We start from the raw sequence: 22,235 nt of genomic DNA on the forward strand, positions 1-22,235 counted from the left end.
CTGGAATTGAGGCGCGTTTACTAAACATTATTGTTATAACAAGAATCGATATACTATCATTATATTTAAACAAATAAATATAAAAAATCACCCAAAATAGTCTTTGTAAAACGTCAATGACGTCGTTGATGTTTTACTTCGAGAGGTGGGACATTCGTTCTTTAAAATTTTGTTGTTTGTTCATAAACAACAAATCAAACAAAATTTAAAACAAAAATATATTTTAATTAATACCCGATCACCATTAATATACATTTTCATTAAAAATATGTTTAAAAAGTATGTTAGCGTAAAATCTCTTTAACATGGAAACAATCTGCGTTCTTGGAAGAAAAAAATATACTGTAGTAAAATCACGTTTATCGATCAACTAGTTATCTTTGATTTAGTTAGTAATGATTATAACCATAATTATATCAATCACGAATTAATATAAAATTTTAATGATCGAGGTAATAATCCAAACAAAAGTGTATTAATTGTATAAGAAAAAAATTTCCCGGATCATTTCCCATTGATTCTTGCTTCAATTTTATTGGTTCTTTCTATTTTTCTGAGTCAAAAAAGTTGATCAAAACTTAACCATCGTTTGAGACTAGACTGACAGCAAGAGTTAAGACTGACAGCAAGAGTAAAACCTTTTTTTAAATACAATATAAAGATAGTGCCTATCAGGAATCATTATTTTGATTGATTTGCAACTCACATCCCTCAGTACGTTGTTACTACAGTTTTGCAAGCCGGGTTTGCAAGTAATAGTATAGCAAGCCCTCAAGGTCCATAACGCGTTTGAACAAGGATTTAACATTGATGCGCGTGCCGCATAATGATCACATCACATTTGACGCAGTTTCTGGACTTGATAGTGGCAGGCATCTTATGATATAAAACTCGCGAAACGATGGAACATTTTAGTGGTATCAAACTTGGAGCAGAATCCGACTAGCTTCATTTACCACTTCTATCAATAAGATTCAAATGATACATTTATGAGAAGAAGATATAACCGCTTATCTTAGGATCCAAAATACCCCCCATTGGGTTATTGTCGCATTTCTCCATAGTTATACAAATGAGCAAATAGTTTACCCTTCACACAAGGGTAACTTAAACGAGTCCGTTGATATATCTCTTTAAAAAGTGTTAACAACAGGTATAAACTATGTTCATGAGCTTTCATGGCATGCCTCCAACATATCAAATGTCATCTGCTTGACATGGAGGTATATCTGCCTAGTACTCTTCATCCTCCAGATCTTCAACAACAACATCCTCATCATCAATCGAATCGTTCTCCACCTCTTCATAGTCTTTCTCCAACGCCGCTAAATCCTCTCTCGCATCGGAGAACTCTGCCTCCTCCATACCCTCACCAACATACCAATGCACAAATGCCCTCTTCTGATACATCAGGTCAAATTTAAAATTCAAACGAGCCCAAGCTTCAGCAATGGCTGTTGTGTTTCCAAGTTTGCACACAGCTCTCTGCACCTTGGCGAGATCACCGCCAGGTACTGTCGTTGGTGGTTTTGGATTGACACCATTTCTGAACCCTGCGGGGCTCCAGTCAACGAACTGTATGGTACGCTTAGTCTTGATGCTTAGAATAGCATCGTTGACTTCCTTTGTGATTATATCACCTCTATACAACATCACACAACCTGTGTATTTTCCTTTACGAGAATCACATTTGACCATCTGATTTGCCGGCTCAAAGCAAGCAGTCGTGATATCTGCAACAGTCATGTTTTCATGGTAAGCCCTTTCCGCGTGAATAATAGGAGCATAGGAAACAACTGGAAAATGAATACGTGGGAATGGGACTAAATTGGTTTGGAACTCGGTGATGTCAACATTCTGGTTACCAGGGAATCGTAGTGAAGCAGTGATAGATGAGACCACCTGCGCGATGAGACGATTTAAATTGGTGTATGTTGGACGTTCTATACCAAGATTGCGACGACAGATATCATATAGGGCTTCATTATCAAACATAAAAGCGCAGTCTGAGTGGTCCATGCCTCCATAGGTTGCCAACACGGCATTGTATGGTTCCACAACGGCAGTAGAAATTTGAGGAGCCGGATAAACGACTAGTTGTAGCTTAGGTGTCTTGACGTAGTCGGCTGATAGACGCTCTTGGAGGAGAGATCCAAATCCAGAACCAGTCCCACCACCAACGCTGTGGTAGATGAGGAATCCTTGGATACAGGAGCATTGGTCAGCCTGGAAGAAAAGAAAACAAGAGACATTTTAACTTCAAGTTTAGAAGTAAACAAAACATGTAATATTTTAAGTGCAATCATACTAAGCAATCATTATGAGCGTAGCGTTTTTATGACGTCACTTTCGTCGCTGATCGGCAGAACATGCAGAAGGACTGCCGAATTTTATTGATAAGTCGCTAGCATGCCCGAGCGTCAAAGCCAGTTGACTTGACTTCAAGGCAACTTTGATGCTTCAAGGCTCACGCTTGTAGTGATTGATGTGAAAACGCTACATGTACCCGCGGTTGATCGCTAGCGATTGTTGAGTCGCACGCTGCGACTGCTTGTATGATATGCCACAAATGTAAAAGAGTGAAAAACTCACTCCCAAAAAGAGTGATTCACTTATAAGACCACTCAAAAAGGAGTGAAATGTGTTTTTTAACTTTAGTACCACTCAAAAAAGAGTGAAAACCACTCTTTAAGAGTGAATTTTAACTCTTTCAAGGAGTTAAATGAAGGCAACTATAAAAATGTGTTGTCCTTCATTTAACTCCTTGAACGAGTTGAAATTCACTCTTTTAGAGTGGTTTTCACTCTTTTGAGTGGTTGTGAAGTTTAAAAACACATTTCACTCATTTTGAGTGGTTTTATAAGTGAATCACTCTTTTGGGGAGTGAGTTTTTCACTCTTTTACATTTAGAGAGATATATATACTTCAAAGTAGTCTTCAAGATCAACATGGAAAACTGAATTTACGTTGTGTGTGGTGTGTCCTATAGAGCAATACGGTAGTGTTTTGCAGTTTATTGTCTAAATGATGTCTTCAACAACGACGCGACAAAAATTATATGTTCTGCCTGAAGTCAAGTCCTGTGAATCCGGTTTTCAGACACTTTATCGGTCATGCCTATAGTGTATATAGCTAGAAACATGACTGCATGTGCCATAAGTCACTTCCCAATTGTAACGATATGTTCTACTGAAATCGCAGATGCGAATGGGTTTTGTATAGGCCTACGTATATAACAGGCTTTCCATCATCCATGCAAGACACTTCTGGACTTGACCAACTTCATCCAAGATCTAATCTGGTCTTTCACAGAAGATCAGTTCTCCCACATGCATACTCTGCTAAAACTCCCTCAATTGAGGTTCATCCACTTACAAGTTTTCCAAACGTAGGCTATATAATTTTACGGTAAAGTGGTCTAAAAAAGAACAGCATGTCGAGACTGTTTATTAGGCCTAAATATTTTATTTGTGTCTGTAGAACAATGTCTTGCATGTAATTATCTTCAACAACGAAACAGATAGCTAGATAGTAACCTAAGCGCGTGTATGGAAGGAAGAATATGCATAATTATGGCAAGCCATCGGGGCCATTACGCGACACTTGTGATTAAGACAACCAATAGAAATTGATATTTTGGCACTGAACGCATTGCTTCCGATGACAACATCGGACACTACCATCATTTTTCATTCTGAGCACGGATGTGACAATCATATTTTAATGTGATATTTTAATGGCACTAGTCAATAAAATACCAACACATTCTGTTATGCGGTGACAGAAAACATGGGAAATTATCTTTTTTAATTTCACGCATGGATAAATATTATGACATATACAAAAACTGAATACATAGCTTTATAATGATATACGGAAGCTAGCAGCTGAAATTTTAAACAATATGGTTGATCCAGGAAAATTCTATAGCTTCACGTGTGCCTGTATAATTACAGCAATAAATTATAATAAAAATTCCTTTAAAAGGAATAGGGCGGGCAAATGAAAAATTGTCAAGAGAAATGAAAGAATGAGTAAGTCTTCACAATTAAAAACAGGGAAAATATGAGACAACATCGATTTCCAATGGGGGAATAACACAAAACGTATATAAACAAAGTTAAAAGAGTTTTTAACTTTATACGTTTATACGTTTGCTATTCATATTTTCCCTGATTTTAATCTTATCTATTGCTTATCCTTTATTCTCTGCTGGTCAGTTGGAACAGATTTTCCCTGTTTTTATATTAACCCTTCACATCATAACAGAAGACGTTTTATGTCAACATTTTATATAAAACATTGTTATAAAACTTTTGTAGGTAATAGTTATTTAAAACATTTTCGTAATCATACCTAAAGTTTTTTTTATCATCAGATAGAAAGACTTCTGCTCATCTTCTCTGGTGAGACAACGGGGCTGGGGTATCTTTCCATATCATATTTAAAAATCTGTCATATCAATTTCCTCAATATGTTGTTTTGATACAACTTACGAGGGGAAAACTTTGATTTTACAATATTTCGATATTATTTTTTAACTTTGTAACTTTATTATGATTAACATAACTGTATTTCAATGCGTCAAACTATATCATTATTTTGTCCCAACAAAAATAATCCAGGGAATAAAATATTCATTCATATGTTTACTGGTGCACATGCATTCTAATAATTTTTCTATAATACCTTATACAAGCATCACCAAGCACAATTTGTCACAAGATTTGAAAAGTAAATAGCCTATGTACACACTGAACACAATGTAGGCCTACATACAAGCTGCCGGTATTTAAGTCCATAGGCTGTCAGTAAAGTGATATATATGACCTTCACGATGCTATTAATTTAGCCCAAAGATTAGGAAAACTAGCAAAACTGGTGAACTGTACTGTTCAAATAAAAACATCTGCAAATCTTGCTGCAATTTCCAAATAGTATTTCTATTACTTAAATAATTATTTTGTTATTTCTTTTAATACAAACACATTACTGCCTATGACGACTTTATCGTATTACTTACATATCAAAAGCAAGTAATAATTACAAAACTTGCCGTAAACTATCACCTCTGTGGGTGTTTGGGATATAACCGGCACGAATATTTTCTCAACACTGCGGCATGTGAAAAAGTAGGTCAATAGACCTTTTTCCCTCTATCCCACAATGCACTATTCCAGGGGGGTATGACGTAGCTCATTAACCTCATAGATCGTGTGCATCCGATGGTCTTTGCCAGGCCTTTGCAATTATTTTGTCTTAATATGGGCATACTGATTCCATATATGCGGATTATCGTAAAGGCCATCGATGTTACTAATTCTGCAATTATTGAATACACGAGTGATGCAGTTACGGAGCGATGCAGAACATCTGTGTAAGAGATTTATGTTTACGTCTTATTTTCATCTCCGAAAAAAAAGTGAAACGGACGCCGACAAAATATCACTGCGTGTCCCGTCATTAGTTTTTCACCATTAGGTCTATAAAATGTATACAAAGTTAGGTTTCAATAGCAGGAAACTTTTTTGGGTGAGGACACCATGTCCATAAGGCATAGAAATGTTGTTTTTTGCCCCCGAAAGGTATTAGTGATCGTGGCGCCATTATCATCATTATTGGGGATTCCTTTTTTGTGATGAAGGCACCAGTCGAAATGTCCGTATTCCAGAATGTAATGAACATAACGCTCTACTCCCCCGGGGAGATGATGTATTTTGCGACACTCATACCCCCCTGGAATAGTGCATGATGGGAAAGAGGGAAAAAGGTCTATAGTCAGAGAATACAGGGCGGGTGCGGCACGCCGCACCCAAAAATAAAAATATCAATAACATGCATAGCTCGGTCATTATCAGTTTGTATTCTGTCGGTCGGACATCCGGGCTATCTCTAGTCTCGGGCCCAAACTGCATGTGGCTCACGGTTTGTTGTGAACAACAGAAACCGGCTGTGAAGGAGGCTACATAGCGATGTTGCTGGAGCGGCATTCAATTTCGGAAAAAACGACACTCGACCATGGAATTTAATTTTAAGTTTGTCAGTATATAAACGGTGAATCAAGTAAGTTTCTTTCACTCTGAAGACTTAGAAACGATTGTTTGATTCCACTGACTATTTGCGATCGAAATTTACATAACACCAATGACAGAAATCATCAACAAAAATCGAATCAGGGACTTGTTTTCACTCGAACATCATCAACCGGAAGTGACGTGACACGGACCGACAGAATAGTCACTAAGTCAGCGACTTTAAAACATCACAGAAATAAAAGCTGGTAGATGTTTCGATCGAAAGACACCCAAAAAGTCCACTTTCAAAATTTGGAATTTATTTATAGAATAACCTCAACTGACTCAAGACTCTAATTTTAACAACCTAACCCACATATCCCTGGATAACATTGGATACTCTTGAAATGTCCAGAATGTAAAGTGTGCACAAAAAGTAACGCAGCTGTTATAAATACACCTATAGCTTCAGAACTAATAATTGTTTCCACACTGAATATTTCTGCATATTTACGCTCATTTTGATACCCCACAAATGTTGTCCAATATTAACAACACAGAAAAATACCCGAATTTAAAAGTTGCACTTTACCGCGATCAATGGTTATTATTCGCACTGACTTCAAATCAATACAAATAGCAACTTTTAATTTCGGGTATTTCTCTTTAAAAACACTGCTGTGTTGTCAATATTGAACGAAATTAGACAAACGGGGTATCAAAATTCGCGTAAATAAATCATCCTTCTTTCTATGTTGAAATATTTTGAACACTATTATTAGTTCTTACGCTATAGGCGTATCTATAACAGCTGCGTTACCGGGCTGCGTTACTTTTTGTGCAGTCTTTATATAGCATGGCTACGGTATGTATTAATTTTCCAAATCGTTTGGATCTTATGTTGAATTTGATGTGTCAGACTCATCAATGAAAACTATGGGTATCAATCATTGCGATATAACAGCTTGTCTCACCAATCTGATATATTTGCATATCATATTTACTTTTGAGATTATACAATTTGCTTAATCATATCAATGTTATGTCCTATCAAAATTATCTCTATTTATTTACACATTTGAAACTAAGAATTTGCATGTAAATGTCTGTATAGAATCTTTCCACAGAATGAGACCAATAATAATAAAGATTATGCTGTATTAAAAGGCTAATTAATTAGAGAGGCGATTGATGTCTTTCTGTAGGCCTACATGTTCATGATGTAAACTTCTATCAAGAACCCTCGCACAAAATAATACATCGTAAGGATTGGGCCAGCCCAAACATTTTTTTTATAAATGTAGTTTTGTCGTCAGACGCCTTTTTAATTTGACACAAATCAATGTGCCAAATTAAAAAGGCGTCTGACGATAACTACATTTATTTAAAAAAAAATGTTTGGACTGGCCCAATCCTTACGATGTATTATAGTGTTAATTACATGGACGCAATATAATATTTTGGGTTATCATGTTGTAAGTTAAGGAGAATACATGAGAAAGTGTTGATTCGTAGATCCGAATCCACGAACGATAGCAACGGTTTTACATCACTGATTATTTTCCTGGGTATGATTAGGGAAATGTTCTGGAAGGGTATGAAAGCTAACACTGCAGCCCTGTTATTGATTTTTTCAAAGTAAAATGCTATTCCTATTTCATTGCATCCAAAGGTCCAGGGAAATTAATGAGGTGTCACTGCAGCTGGAATAGATAGATAAATTTCAATTTATTTTCTATTTTAGACTTGTTAAATTACTGGGAAAGAGTGAGTATGTTTCAATTAAATGCATAAGTACAATTTCCATCCGCTATTTCCACCTACATCATTATACGAAGTTAATTTGTCATTGAATTAAATCAATATCAAGTAAACAGACTCAGTCATGGTGCTTTTCATCAACCCGAAGGCCAAGAAAGTCATCCTCAGTCCCGGGGTCCTCAATGAGTACGAAACAAGGACAATCTTTAAGATTATAGAATAATCCTATAAGGATATTATGCTTATTAATATTTATGCCTACGTGTCAAGGAGAACACGTCGAAATTTTACTTATTTCAATAATATCTCCCATGATTGAAGGCAACAACCTGTAGGACAATATAAAGGCTTTTGTTATTAACTGTTCAATATGTTCGATACAACAGAATCCAAAATGTAGGTTAAAAAAGACAAAAAACAACCAACTTTTGGGGAGCCTAAAACGTCCCGTTTTTGCAAGGTAAATTAATTACAATGAGTGTAGCAAGAACTATATTGGTCATTTTAATAGCACTGCGTACTGCTAGTGACAAACGTATATATATTTTAAGATAAAGGATGTTTTAGGTTCCAGAAGTAAGGTCTTTTTAACCTACATTTACAAGTTGTACACATATATTTAACAGTTTTTAACATGTATTTTCCATCCAAAGTGCCCCATGCAGTTATGATTGGTGTTTTTTTAAGTTTCTTTTAATGAACACTAATGTAAAGAGTGTTATATAGTTTCTTATAAATGAATATTTACATCAATCAGCTTATTAAATTAGTTCACCATTTTAGGCCTTTGATTTACACTTTATTTTTCGTTTCATATTCTCCATTGATATTTTCCATGTATGCTATTTACTGTGGTTGTCCTGCATATGATTTACCTAATAATTTTCTTGTCACTGTTTAATAATAACAACTGTTTTTACTCTCAAAAAGTTTGTTGCCATTGCGTTTTATAGTAAATTGGTTGAAAACATGGCGCACATTTATGCAAAACATTACTTTTAATTAATACTTCACATGGGTGACCTCCATATTTGTAAGAGAATAGTGCGGTAGTGCCTACATGAAAGTGAAATTACCTACTGTTTACTAGGTCCTATACCTGGTAAAATACAAACAATTATATATACAATATATTTACAAGCATATATAGATATAATTGTTTCATTTAATAGATACGATTGTATGCATAATTTCTACACAGCTGTTACGGTAGCCTGACAAAGGATTCCACTGCTATAGATAATTGTGATTTATGAAAATCTCTTGCTGCAACCCACCAGTAGGGCCTATTATACTTAAAATTGATGGCCGTGACGGCCGAGCACGCCAAGGTCAGCATTTTTGTTTTCTGTGTTTTTAAGGGATCCAAAATGAGCGTTTATTGCGTTTCGACAGTATTTTTTGTGGGACATGAGAGTACCTCAGACCTATCGAATTGCATTCTGAATACGAAGCATGTCTTTCTGATATCAAATAATTTTCATTTTTTTAAATCACAATATAATACAAATTTTATGACAAATTATAAAATTTGATATTACCTCGAAGTAAATTATATAAATCTAATGATATATTTTAAAGTGTATGTAGCAGGGAGGAAAAGCCGACGGTCAATTGAAAATTTTGACCTTTCATATTGATGATATGGATTTTTTTCCCAAAAAGACCTAATTTGTTTTGGTGTTTTGGGAAAAAAATCCATATCTTCAATACGAAAGGTCAACATTTTCAATTGATCGTCGGCTTTTCATCCCACCTACATACACTTTAAGTATAAATCATCAGTTTTATAAAGTTTACTTCAAGTACTGTTAAATATCAAAAATATCAATTTTTAATGATTTGCCATAAAATGTGTATTAAATTGCGAATTTCAAAAAATCAAAATTATTTGATTTCAGAATGACATTCTTCGTATTCAGAATGCAATTCGATATGTCTGATGTGCTCTAATGTCCCAAAATAAATACTGTCCAAACGTTCATACCCCAGCCCTTAAAGCAAAAATTATACTTTTCTACTGCTCTGCTCCAACGACTTTGGCAGGGAATATGACTCACGTCCAACATGTCCAATTTATTGATATTGGGCCATTATGTTTTATCCTCAAGCAGATTGCTTTTTGCTACATTAAGTTTTGAAGCCGTTTGCTTCCAAATGGGAGCATTAAACGAAGCGGTCAATGCATAACATTATTTATAAGTAATTCCACAATTGACCATGCTGATCTGAGACCATAAATACCTAAATGGTCTCAGATGCTGATATCATCCGGGATGGTAAATATTATTATGCACAAAGCCGTACAACGTTCTCTGAACCTAATTTAGGCCTACCTTATTTATCAAAGGTGGTCGCCCAGTAAAATGTGATTCCAGGACCAATGGTAACATTAAGAGAGTGATTTATTGCCCAACATCGATAGTTATATCAAATTAAGTTTTGTATTGGGTTTTTGAAGCTACCAGTATTTTACACAAACGTTTCATGTTTGTTTTATGGGTTTTGAACTTACCACTCCTATAGGCCTAAGTAAATCAGACGTGTTGATTTACATATAATCTATTGATAGATACGAACATTTATTATCTCTCACCAACCTACCATTTTTCTGATTTTATCCAAGACTTCATCCATCATAGCTCTGCCAATAGAATGATGACCTCGAGCATAATTATTAGCGGCATCTTCCTTGCCGCTAATCAGTCTCTCTGGGTTGAAGAGATCGCGGTAGGTGCCGGTGCGAATCTCATCTGAAAAGGAAACAAAATGACACGTGCTTGTTTATTTATAAGTTATAGGAATCAAGCATGGAGGGCGGGTTAGTACAGTGGTCTTCTCACTCGCTTCTCACCACTGTGGCCCAGAGTGTGGCCCGGGTTTAATTCCCCGCGGTGCCACATGTGAGTTTCGTTGCCGATCCATGCTCGTCCTCGCAGGTTTTTCTCCGGGTGCTCCGGTTTTCCTCCTGCTTCTAAAATCGGACCTCTTCCCATATCCCTGTCACGTCATATCTGGAGGCATCCCTTGAATTTAGTAGCCTCTAAGCACTATTGGGTTTAGCCTGGCTTCGGCCGAATGTTATAAATAAAACACTCCCGCAAACACTCTATACCTCTCTAGATGGACAAAGCGCAAGTCCTTTTTTTCTTCTTATCCTGACATCAATACGCCTATTATACATTCATTAGGATAAAGTACGTTATCTGGCCCTTAAAAAAGTTAGCATTTTCACTTCGTTATTTGAGTTTCCCGCAGGTTTCTATCAATCCCTCCGGTGACCATAATAAACAGGTTGTATAGCTATACATGTGAAGATATAAATGTAACCAGTGGTTTCCTTGACTCATTTCCTATATAACATGACTCGTCTTAAGTACGATTTTAAAAGAAAATTATTTGAATTACCTATGACAGTAGGCTCCAAGTCCACGAATACAGCATGTGGTACGCACTTCCCAGATCCCGTCTCCATAAAGAATGAGCTGATGCTACTCTCATTCTTGCCGGTCTTTACATTATCACCATTCGTTTGACCATTCTCTTCACCTGTCCAGGCTTGCTTCTTGACCATTGGCGGCTTGTCACCACTCCTGGACACTCGGCCATCTTCTTCTTGACCGTTCTGATGATTACCATTGGTATGGTTGTTCTCGATGATCTGGTGGCCATTGGTGGTGTAGTTGTCTAGCTCTTCTGATTGGACGCCATCTGGACTTATGTTATGCTCGAGACAGTAGAGTTCCCAGCTGGCATTGCCCATCTGGATACCAGCTTGGCCAAGGTGAACTGAGATACACTCACGCTGGATGTGAACAAATCAGAATACATATCTTACTACTCGTATCTTAAGTTATTTTCTTAGTTAGGCCTACATACCATTAGAGTCTACCTGAGAGTCTTCATATTTTATTTGGATACTCAGTTCAAACGTCTATAATGATATACTTATGGACTGAAGATAGTCAAGATGAACAAGATGAGATTCTTCGCCCATTTCTTTTCAATAAATGTAAATATTGTTAACTTTGTTCATTGATTAATGTTAATATGGTTACGAACCATTATTAAATTGGATAAACAATAATTTTTATTTGTTCTATTGTGTATTTAACTATTGTGGCATTTGCAAAAACAACATTATCTATAATATACCCAATAATCGGACCTATCATTTTAGGATAGGATAGGATAGGATAGGAAGCTTCATTTCACCTAAATCAACAAAGTTATTCTTCCTTTACTATTGTTTCCGAATACGAGTCATGAATATGAATAATGACTATTCGAGTTTGATGCAATATATTTAATTATATTATAATCACATATAATAGGACACAGCGCAACCAACATTGGAAGCTATTTGAACAATGTAATAATTATTGTAATTCAATTTAATACAAAGATGAATGTAATTTTAGATGGTCAATGACAAATAAAATTAACAATGATCAATCACTTATGTAAATATAAAACTGTGGGCCGATGTATATGGTCAATTCCAGCCAAAGCGGGCCAAAATTCTCTCTGGTGGCCATTTTGAAAATGTTTTCCTTTTCAATTCTAAACTTATCAAATGAGACGATCATGTCTAGTGAATCATCAGGTGGAAGTGCCATCGGATTGAAAAAATAACTTTTCTTGCTAGACCAAATAAAGTGTTCAATGCGCATATGCATGTTACCCACGAATTCAAGCATTTTTCACCTGTTGTGCGCCATAAAATTTCACTTTCTTTAATATCTTTCAATATTTTATGTGTGACTCATATACACTAGAAATCGGTGAAGACTTTGAACGTAAAATAGAATTTTATTACATATATCTACAAAGAAATATTTTGGTTATTACAAATTTTAAGAAAGAACCAGGTGTACAGTTAAGATTGTGTCAATTCTTCGAACTCTTTCCAAAGTGGCTGTCATTTAACATTACTGTATTATTTCGAAAGATTAGAATAAATGCTTCATATAAATATAAAGTTAGATTTTGTATCTCGTCGCAGGATGAGGATCTCGGATGGATTCGTGGGTAACAGCGTCTGGAAAATAGCAATTCCTATTAATTTTTTTAAATAAAAAAAAAATACTTTTCCGTATGTCAATAATTCAGGCTGCAATGGCACTAAAATGAATTTTAATCAAAATACAGACTACATGGAATATTTAGAATGGATCATTATGGCATTTTGGGTATAAAAATTTTGAGAATAATGAAGTTGTCAAATTCAAATAGACAGAGCAAACAGTTTTATATTATTATTTTAGTAAAATCATTCCATATTTTCATGCAGCAATACCGTAGAAACCCGTCTATAAGGAATAGAAGCGACTGTGATGATAGCATATTTCACGCTAGCGCCCTCCACAATATTATATCATTATGGAATTTGAGCAAATCATTTACCGACACAAGCAGGTATACAATGTATTATTTTATCTTTATTTCGCATCTCACGAGCATAGCTCACTTGGCAAGGCATAAGACTTTGGTTCTTTAGATCGGAAGATGGTGAGTTCGAGCCTCATCAAGGTCACACAAACTTTTATAAACAAAATATTGTTCAAACTTTTCATTTATATTTTCTTGCATTTTCTAAAGACTCCTTTCGTGATCATTTTTTTTTCATATTTAGTTTAATTTATTCTATTGTTTTTCTTTTATTGTTTCTTTTCTTTGTCTTTTGTTCTTGTTTAATTTTATTTTTTCTTTATTTTTCTTTGATTCATATAATATTGGCAGGATAAGGAGAGGAGGGAACTAAAGACCCATTCAGTGATTTGCTCATCCGGACGATCGTAAAAATCATCAAAATTCACCTTTGTCACTGCCTCATTTCAAATATATAGTTTTAGTTTTGGTTTTGGTTTTGGTCACGTGGTTTCCTATTGTCCTGCCTAACCACTTGAATCACAAGATATCGAACTCATTGTTTCTACCTTTTGTTTAAAACTAAACATTTGTGGCAGGTAGTTTCGGTTTTGGTTTCAGTTTCTTATAAGTGGTGTGACAAATAAAATTACAGGATTTTCGAGTTACGTGATCTAAGTATACAAAAGATAAATTTCGCAGTGCAATATTCACGAGCAGAGAAGTCGAACAAAGCAGTCTACATTTGAAAGCATTGATTTAGTTTGAAAGCATTGACAAGAGACTACGAAATCAGCCTAAGCTGATTTCACTGTGAAAATATATAGACCATCGAAATATTTGCATTCGACATTACAAAAGGGCAACTATTGTAATTGTATAGGTGCTATAAACAAAATCGATTCATGTCCTTAATCCCATGTACCAGAATCGATGGAAGGCCATTATATGACCTCTAATAACCTAATAACCTAATGACTTTTACTGAAGCAATTTTACTGCAAAAAGTAGAAGATAGAGGGGAGAAGATTGGGGTGTGGGTGTGTGTGTGTGTGTGTTGGGGGGGGGTGGAGGGCAAGGGGGATATGGGCCGGGAGAGAGAGAAACATATGAGAGAGAGCATTGGAAGTGAAAGAGAAGGGGAGGAGAGCTCGAGATGAAGATATCGAATGTAGGGGAGGAGGAGGGGAAAGGGTAATTTAGGGAAGATGTGGTTATATAGGGAGGGAGCCCCCTCTTAAAGAGGTATGGGTTGTGCTTCCGGGGATAATAAACTAATTCATAATCAAATCATCTCCATGCATCGTTTATGTTTCATACAAACAAACAAATCCCCCACCCCACCCCATCCTTCAATATACGCGCATGTATATGATTTCTAGGCCTAGATGTAGAACTCGTGAGTGTAATATGCCACCTACCGTCGACAGAGAGCATCAACTGTCGTCCGCGGGATAGATTTCCGATATCAATCATGATAATAATTATGTTAGCACAATAGGCTATTGTATACTTCTGGTTATATACCCTATACTGTGTCCTCCCAGCATAATAGTGTTATGATTACAGACCAGATCAGCTCTACTTTTTAATCCCTTGATTTTTGGTTTCTGAACAAAAGAGAAACCAAAACTATATATTTGAAATGAGGGATTGTCATAGATGTGGTAACATAGCCTGCTAGTGGTTCAGCAGAAAACCGTGTGACACATAATATACATTTGGCTACATTTTATTATACGATAAATACGAATTTATTAAACATGGTAACAAATATTCTCTAGTAGATCGGTTATACGATGGAACTGGTAGGCATAGGCCTATTATAAATTCGGGATATTAAATATCTTCCTGACGAGACAGATCTGCGCATGTGGTCAAAGACGATTCCTTACTAGCCACAGACCGTCCGCTGGAATTAGTTGAATCGCTATGGCTGTTGGTCGGACCTCTCATCTCTCCACATCGATTGTGACTTATCCCCGACATTGCCCTTATGAACTCACATCCTCCTGTTTTATTCAATACGCTGGCGAAGTTACGTAATAATCGGATTAACTACCATAGCAATAGGTGAAAACAATTTTGAATATACCGCGTTATACACTGATACGTTCAGGCGGTACCTCTTCATTGAACCATATCATGCTGCACCTGTAAGATCTTTGAAAAGACCAGTATTGTATTCAATCTATGATTGCAGACATACACAGTACAGGTGATGAGTGTAACCTGCTTGTAGCGCAGCGCGATATGTTCAAAATTGTTTTCACCTATTGCTATGGTAATTAATCCGATTAATTACGCAACTTCACCAGCGTATAATGGCCGAATAAATTCTGACCATCACTTGTCTTGTTGGATTCGTCTATACTACAATTCGCTGTCGAAGTGACGTAATAATCGCAATAACTACCATCAAGCAGATTGCACTAATCACCCGCGTATGTCACCAAACTTACATGGCGAGTGATTAGCATTTCTTTGACAACTATGGTTTAATGCATAGGTGCTACGTGAACGATGAAGTGCAGGGCTATATATTCGAAATTGTATTCATCAATTGCTATGGTAGTTAATCCGATTAATTACGTCACATCGACAGCGAATAGCCTATAGTATGGGTTCAAGTGGAACAAAGAATAGTGTATGTCCATTGCTAGCTATGGTAATTAATCATGTTAGTGTTTACATCACTACTTCGGTGAAGACAAGAGAAGTGTGCCTTCTCTACCAACGCCTGTGATATAACAGGTGCAGAGTAACAGGTGCAAGCGAAACAAAATTGAATGACCAGAATAGTTTCCTTTGTCAGATGAATTGATTGAAGTTTTTGAAGACACTCTATTCTTGATGGGACAATAGATTCAAATATGGAATAATTATTATTCCTCATCTATTTTTTTTATTGAAAAACTGCAATTGTGGCAACAGAACAATATTTATTTTGATTTCATTTCAAGTAGAAACAAAATCGTGCTTAAGCCAAAAACGCACCCTACCTCAAGAATTGGGATGGCACAAAGGTGCAACATAGGTTTTATTGCAAAGACGAGGACAGACAAGTAGTTACAACACATCTGTCTAACCGTGGGTTTCGCTATTATTTAGAATAAATGCTTTTACTAGTTTCTATAAAACCACAAAATTACTAAAAAAACTATAAAAAAACTATAAAAACAACAAAAAACAAAAAAAACGCACCTAAAATTAAAAGTAGAAAGGTAGATTTGAAGAAAGATAAAAGAACATGTCAAAAAGTTAAAATTAAACGAGAATGAAAAAACGGAACCGGTGCCCGGACCATGCTCTCTTCAGCATGTCTTCAGTTCCAAAGTCTGACGCTCTATCAATTGAGCTGTACGATCCTGATATATACGAAACAGTCGTTATTATGTCAATACAATTGATTGGTGTTACAACATACTTAGATGGAATGCATAGCCACCCAGTGCCAGTATATATTTGCTCAAACTCCAAATACAACAAGCAACCAATTTTATTGAGGGCGTTTCTTGGGTATATCCTTGTAGACGGGGTTTTACGGTATTCTATTAACTCGTGTTTGACAGTTCCTATGAACTAAAACACTATCAATACATTGTTAACTATAATTTAAGTAGGGATTCGTGGGTAAAAAAAAATGTTCGTGGGTAACACATATTTGAAGGTATGTATTGGTAAGCGGCAAAATAGAAAATATTACAGAAGGTTGGAAACCACCATGCGGTTATTCCTCCATTGTGTTTCAATGATTCCTGTTTCTCTAACCAATTGCATTTACCAAAAAATGGTAATTTAGGATAATCAATCAAAACTTCATGATGCAGCTTCAGTATACCTTCAAGAGGACGCTATTAAACAGGACTGTTTTGGAACCTATTTCGCATGTTTTCAAAATGTTAAGATGCATAGGAAACATATAATTTACGAGTAAATCCTTGGATTCGTGGGTAACGCCGAATTCGTGGGTAAAGCTATAAGTGCTATAGTACCGTTTGGGGTTTGCGTTTCTTAGGTGTATAAACTGTAAGTACTGTCAAAATTATAGCATACCCATGGCTTGAATATGTGCTGATTTAAACTTAAAATAAACAATCTCCTTATTTTTCAAGGTTAGCATCTATTCGGGATTCGTGGGTAACAAAAGTTTAAACCGTCGTAGATTCGTTTTTAAAGCGGTGAACGTATTTTTACGATTTACAATTTTAAGCGCTTGTCAAACTAAATTCAGTGTCCAAAGTCATTAAATGTTAATTTAAGTTATGGCAATTATATTTGCTGGACTCGTGGGTAACAGTTGATACGTGGGTAACGTCAAATTTGATTTTATGGAATTTTATGGGTAAAACGTATTTGCATAAAATAATCACTTGGACCTCAGAATTATAGAACGAAACTTCGTTTCATGATATAGTCATTTATGGCATATTCACTTAACATTTTCAGAACGATCATTTTATTTTTGATATGCGGGTAACAAAATTATTAGCCAAATTGACTTAATGGCCTCTAGAGTCCACAAACATTGGTGGAATTCAATCGTTTTACATATGATGAGAGATCATGCAAACGTCTTTATAACGGTAATAATTTCATTTTGATTGAAGGACATTCAATGACATATATGGTGCTTTATCTTTGAATTCGTGGGTAACGCCAATTCATTTAAGCTATCATAACTTGTCCCCTGGTATGACTTGCTAGTAAAGGCCTATATGCACAAAGAGAGCACATTGGACGTGACATGATATGCTCCATCAATAACGTGATTTCCTTTATTAATGACATTTTAAAGTGGAAAGTTAACATAGAGAGAATTTTGTCCCGCTTTCGCTGGAATTGACCATATACGCCAAACCGACACCTACGACTTAACATTGAACTACGTACGAGAGTCATTCAAAAAGTTGTGCATCCAACCTCATATCTCAGCTTCTGTAAATAGTAGCTCTTTCGTGTTTTCTATGAATATAACATATATGGTCTTATCTAGCTGAACAGTGAGAAATTTTTTAACTATATGTTTTTCCATTTGTCGTAGGCGAAGTAAAAATGAAATAGACCAAATCTGTTTATAAACAAACTAAAAAGTTATAGATCAAATTGGGTGATCATGAAATACCATTTGGCCACTTCAGATGCCTTTTAAGCTTACATAAAGAAGAATATTGAAAATTATGTAAGATCAAGATGTCAAAAAAGCTGCTTCACACTAAAATTGTAGCAATGAAAATTAAAACAAGAGCAGTACGCACTGTAATCAAATTTTATGTTTTTTCTTAGAAATGCCCAAAAGACATTATATAATGTAAAAATGGTCAGTATTAGAAAAAATAAAGAGCTTGAAGCATTTTAAACCTGTTATGGAAATGGTTCTTGGCAATTGAACACCAAGAAAACTTATTTTATAGCAAGTGACAAAAAGTGTTTGGGTGTCTTTATTGTTAACTTTCAGAGACTTGAAAGCCATTTCATACAAATGGTCCCCAAGCATTCTCATGTGTGAAAGACCATCAGATCTAACAGTAAAAATTAGATGCTGGTATAATGTTTTAAAGTTGAAACACAATTTTATCACTGTTCATCTTGCTGGTTGGTTACACCCGGGGGTTACACCTTTGATGTTGTTTCAGATATTATCTGTTATTTGTTTAATCGTAACACTTCTTGCATATCGAGCTAATCGGGTGCACATATTTTGTTTTACGATTTTTTTACCGTTGCCGGTGTATCAAATCTTATTTTGGTTCTGAGGTTGCTTACAAATATCTGAAAGAGGTATCAACATGATTAATATTATCCCAATATACGTTTTCCCTCACGGTGATATATAAATCATGCTATTATTAAAATAAGAAGCTAGCATTTACAGAACAAAAGTTTAAGAGCGCAGGTAGAACTTATTGAATGACCCTCGTCGGCTCATATCTCGGTAATAATCCCGGGGTAGAAATAATATTATTAATGTTGATGATGATAATATTAATATTATTAATAATAAATGACAGCAATGTAAACAAGTGTCCAAATATGTTACCTAAATGATTTGATATTATTGAAATTAGTGAGTTGCTTTTATCACGATTGTCAAATTCATATAGATTCAATTCGATTCGAATTCCATCAAACACTTCCCTACAGATGCACAACAATTATGTAGGGTTTGAGTGTAATTTAGGTGAACAGTATTGACAAACATGACAAATCACTAGTTGGTAACGAAACCTACGGTGAAGGTCAATCTTTTGTTTGTTAACAAAAAGTCGCTACTGTATCAAATTTTGCTAAAAAGTCACAATAATTTTATTAGATAAAGGCAAAGGAACGCGTGACACAATGGATCTGTATTTCACCATTTTTACTGTAAAATTCACTCTTTTTTAAAGTCGTTCCAGATCACTAGACTGTATCTGGGATCTCCCATATTACACATGTTAGAGACAGAGTTCACAATTTGTATACTGATCATAAATTTGAAGCATGACCTGTGTATGATGGGTATCAATTCGCATCCACCAAATGAGTTCAGCGAAATATCATGCTTACTTTGGCGTGAGATTGGTGAATGATGATCTTGAGATGAGATTCATTGTTTCGAGAATTGCGTCGGGTCATGACCAATCAGCTGTAGCGGCGTGGTTTCAAGCGTCCCTTTAAATTTTTGTAAACAATTTTGTCAATACGTAAAACTGACAAAAACATAATCTACCATTTTATTGCATGTAGGCTGATCAGAATCCGGATCAGAATACATGGAATGATGCGGCCATCAGTTGATGTTGATTTGCAATTTTGAAGAAAAAAAAAACTTGTTTGAATATTCTTACAGAAGGACGGCTTGGCATGAAAGTGTAGGCCTGAAACTGGTAATTGAAAAGAAATAAAATTAATATTTGACATTTGACCATGGAATAATTCTCAAAAAGTCTTCGTTAGGACGTCATAACATTTTTGGCGCAAGGTTCCAGTGGTGGTGGGGGGGGGTGTTTTTTATTTTCTTCATTTATTTCCAAGGACAAGGTTGTTGCATAAATTAGCATGTGAATTCAATAAATTTGTTGCGAGTGTCATTGTAAATGCATCATTGAAGCATGACGGTCCGAATCAGCTGATTCCCCCGGGGCTGATTCACATAGGCCTATAGCTTATTAATATGAGTGAAATTTTAAACTTACGATTTCTATATTTAGAGTAAATTATGAGAAACTTTACATCTTACAGATAGGCCCTATTCCTCATTTTGTGATGAATACCCGGGATGAATAGACTTTACTCAACCATGGGACATTTAGAATACCAGAAATGATTTAGCAATTTGACGCATCACAAACAAATAACGATTGACCCTCCAAATCTTTTGACATTGAAGTAGCCATATAATAGGCATATACCTAAAACGAGTATGAAGAGGAACCGACCCCGGGAACAGACTTAGATGTTATGAACATGAAAAGGGTATTGGAATGAAAATATGAAATATCACATATAAACCCCACACCCCACCATGTCATTAACGATACCCTTTAATAGCCTAGGCCTATACAAAAGTATACATCGTAAAAAAGTATTCTCCGACAAAATAAAAAGAATCAACTTCTTGAGGTCGATAGTTCTTGGCCCGTGCCAGAGAACTACTTTTGCGATAAAAATGGCTCGATTGATTTTCGATGACTTGCTTCAATAATCATGATTATGTTGTTTGCATAGAGCAATTTCAATACTAAAAATACTATCATTAGTAGGCCCGGTTAGTAGGCTCAGGTATAAATACAAATGTGCCTGGCAAGTATTTTTTGTTGTTCTACATGTATATCGACATGAATTAAGCATACAAACTTTTTGTGTGGAAAATTAAAAAGAAACCCCGGAAAGCAACCAGCTGATAATTATACCAGGTACCGTGGGTTGTGCCTTAGTATCTGTTGTGCAGAACATATAAATAATCTACATCGGGTGTGATTTATAAAAATAAATATCAAAAGCAACTTTAAATCCACTTACCATCTCGATCTGCTGTTTTCCAAACTTTCTAGAGGAAAAAAACACACGAAGCAATATAATGCTTACACCCTTTCAATGTATAAAATATTCCAAGGCAAAACACTTGTTACGTGGACATATTCATATGCTTCATCAGATAACAACACACGTTACAATGCACAGCCGTATGGTAGATAATAATTTATTGTGTCCAGCATCAGCAGATACTTTAGGCCTTTGGTTCCGTGTCACTACTGACGCTCCTATCGATGTGGCACGTTTGTAACACCGGTGAGAAATTTACACTGGGATCAGCTGAATATGTTGAGTGTGTGTGTTTGTGAATTTTATGTTTATAAAGCAAACACTCAACAAGACCAGGTAAGCAGTCAGGGTCTTTCTTGGTAAATGAGAAATGATAACATAAACTTGTTTGTGGAGCTATGGACAACCGGAACAACCCATTTCCAGCCATTTCCTTCAACCTGTTTTATACTAAGCTGGGTCTATATCTGCTCTCTATTACGTAATCATTGTATATGTAATGTATGTTCCAGTGTATCGTGCAAAACTCATTAGCTCATTTAAGGGATCTAAAATGAGCGTTTATTGCGTTTCGATAGTATTTTTTGTGGGACATGAATACGAAGCATGTCTTTCTGATATCAAATAATTTTCATTTTTTGAAAATCACAATATAATACAAATTTTATGACAAATTATAAAAAATTTGATATTTTTCAAATTTTTGATATATAGCAGTCCTCGAAGTAAATTATATAAATCTAATGATATATTCTTAAAGTGTATGTAGCAGGGAGGAAAAGCCGACGGTCAATTGAAAATTTTGACCTTTCATTTTAAAGATATGGATTTTTTCTCAAAAAGACCTTATTTTTGTTTGGTGTTTTGGGAAAAAAATCCATATCTTCAATACGAAAGGTCAAAATTTTCAATTGATCGTCGGATTTTATCCCACCTACATACACTTTAAGTATAAATCATCAGATTTATAAAGTTTACTTCAAGTACTGTTAAATATCAAAAATATCAATTTTAATGATTTGCCATAAAATGTGTATTAAATTGCGAATTTCAAAAATCAAA

The 22,235-nt window shown here is 35.4% G+C and overlaps 1 protein-coding gene across 1 annotated transcript; it reads right to left on the bottom strand.

Annotated features, from left to right (window-relative positions):
• Positions 1–236: 236 nt before the first annotated feature.
• LOC140156610 (tubulin alpha chain-like) lies at positions 237–21,470 on the bottom strand. Its single transcript, XM_072179547.1, has 4 exons — positions 21,150–21,470; positions 11,184–11,580; positions 10,380–10,528; positions 237–2,226 (listed from the first exon to the last, which is right to left on the bottom strand). Exons 1-4 carry the CDS (start codon positions 21,150–21,152, stop codon positions 1,234–1,236), a joined length of 1,542 nt encoding a protein of 513 aa, XP_072035648.1. The 5' UTR covers positions 21,153–21,470; the 3' UTR covers positions 237–1,233.
• Between the last annotated feature and the right edge of the window lie 765 nt (positions 21,471–22,235).

Source organism: Amphiura filiformis, chromosome 7 (assembly GCF_039555335.1).
Source record: "Amphiura filiformis chromosome 7, Afil_fr2py, whole genome shotgun sequence".
Taxonomy (NCBI): domain Eukaryota; kingdom Metazoa; phylum Echinodermata; class Ophiuroidea; order Amphilepidida; family Amphiuridae; genus Amphiura; species Amphiura filiformis.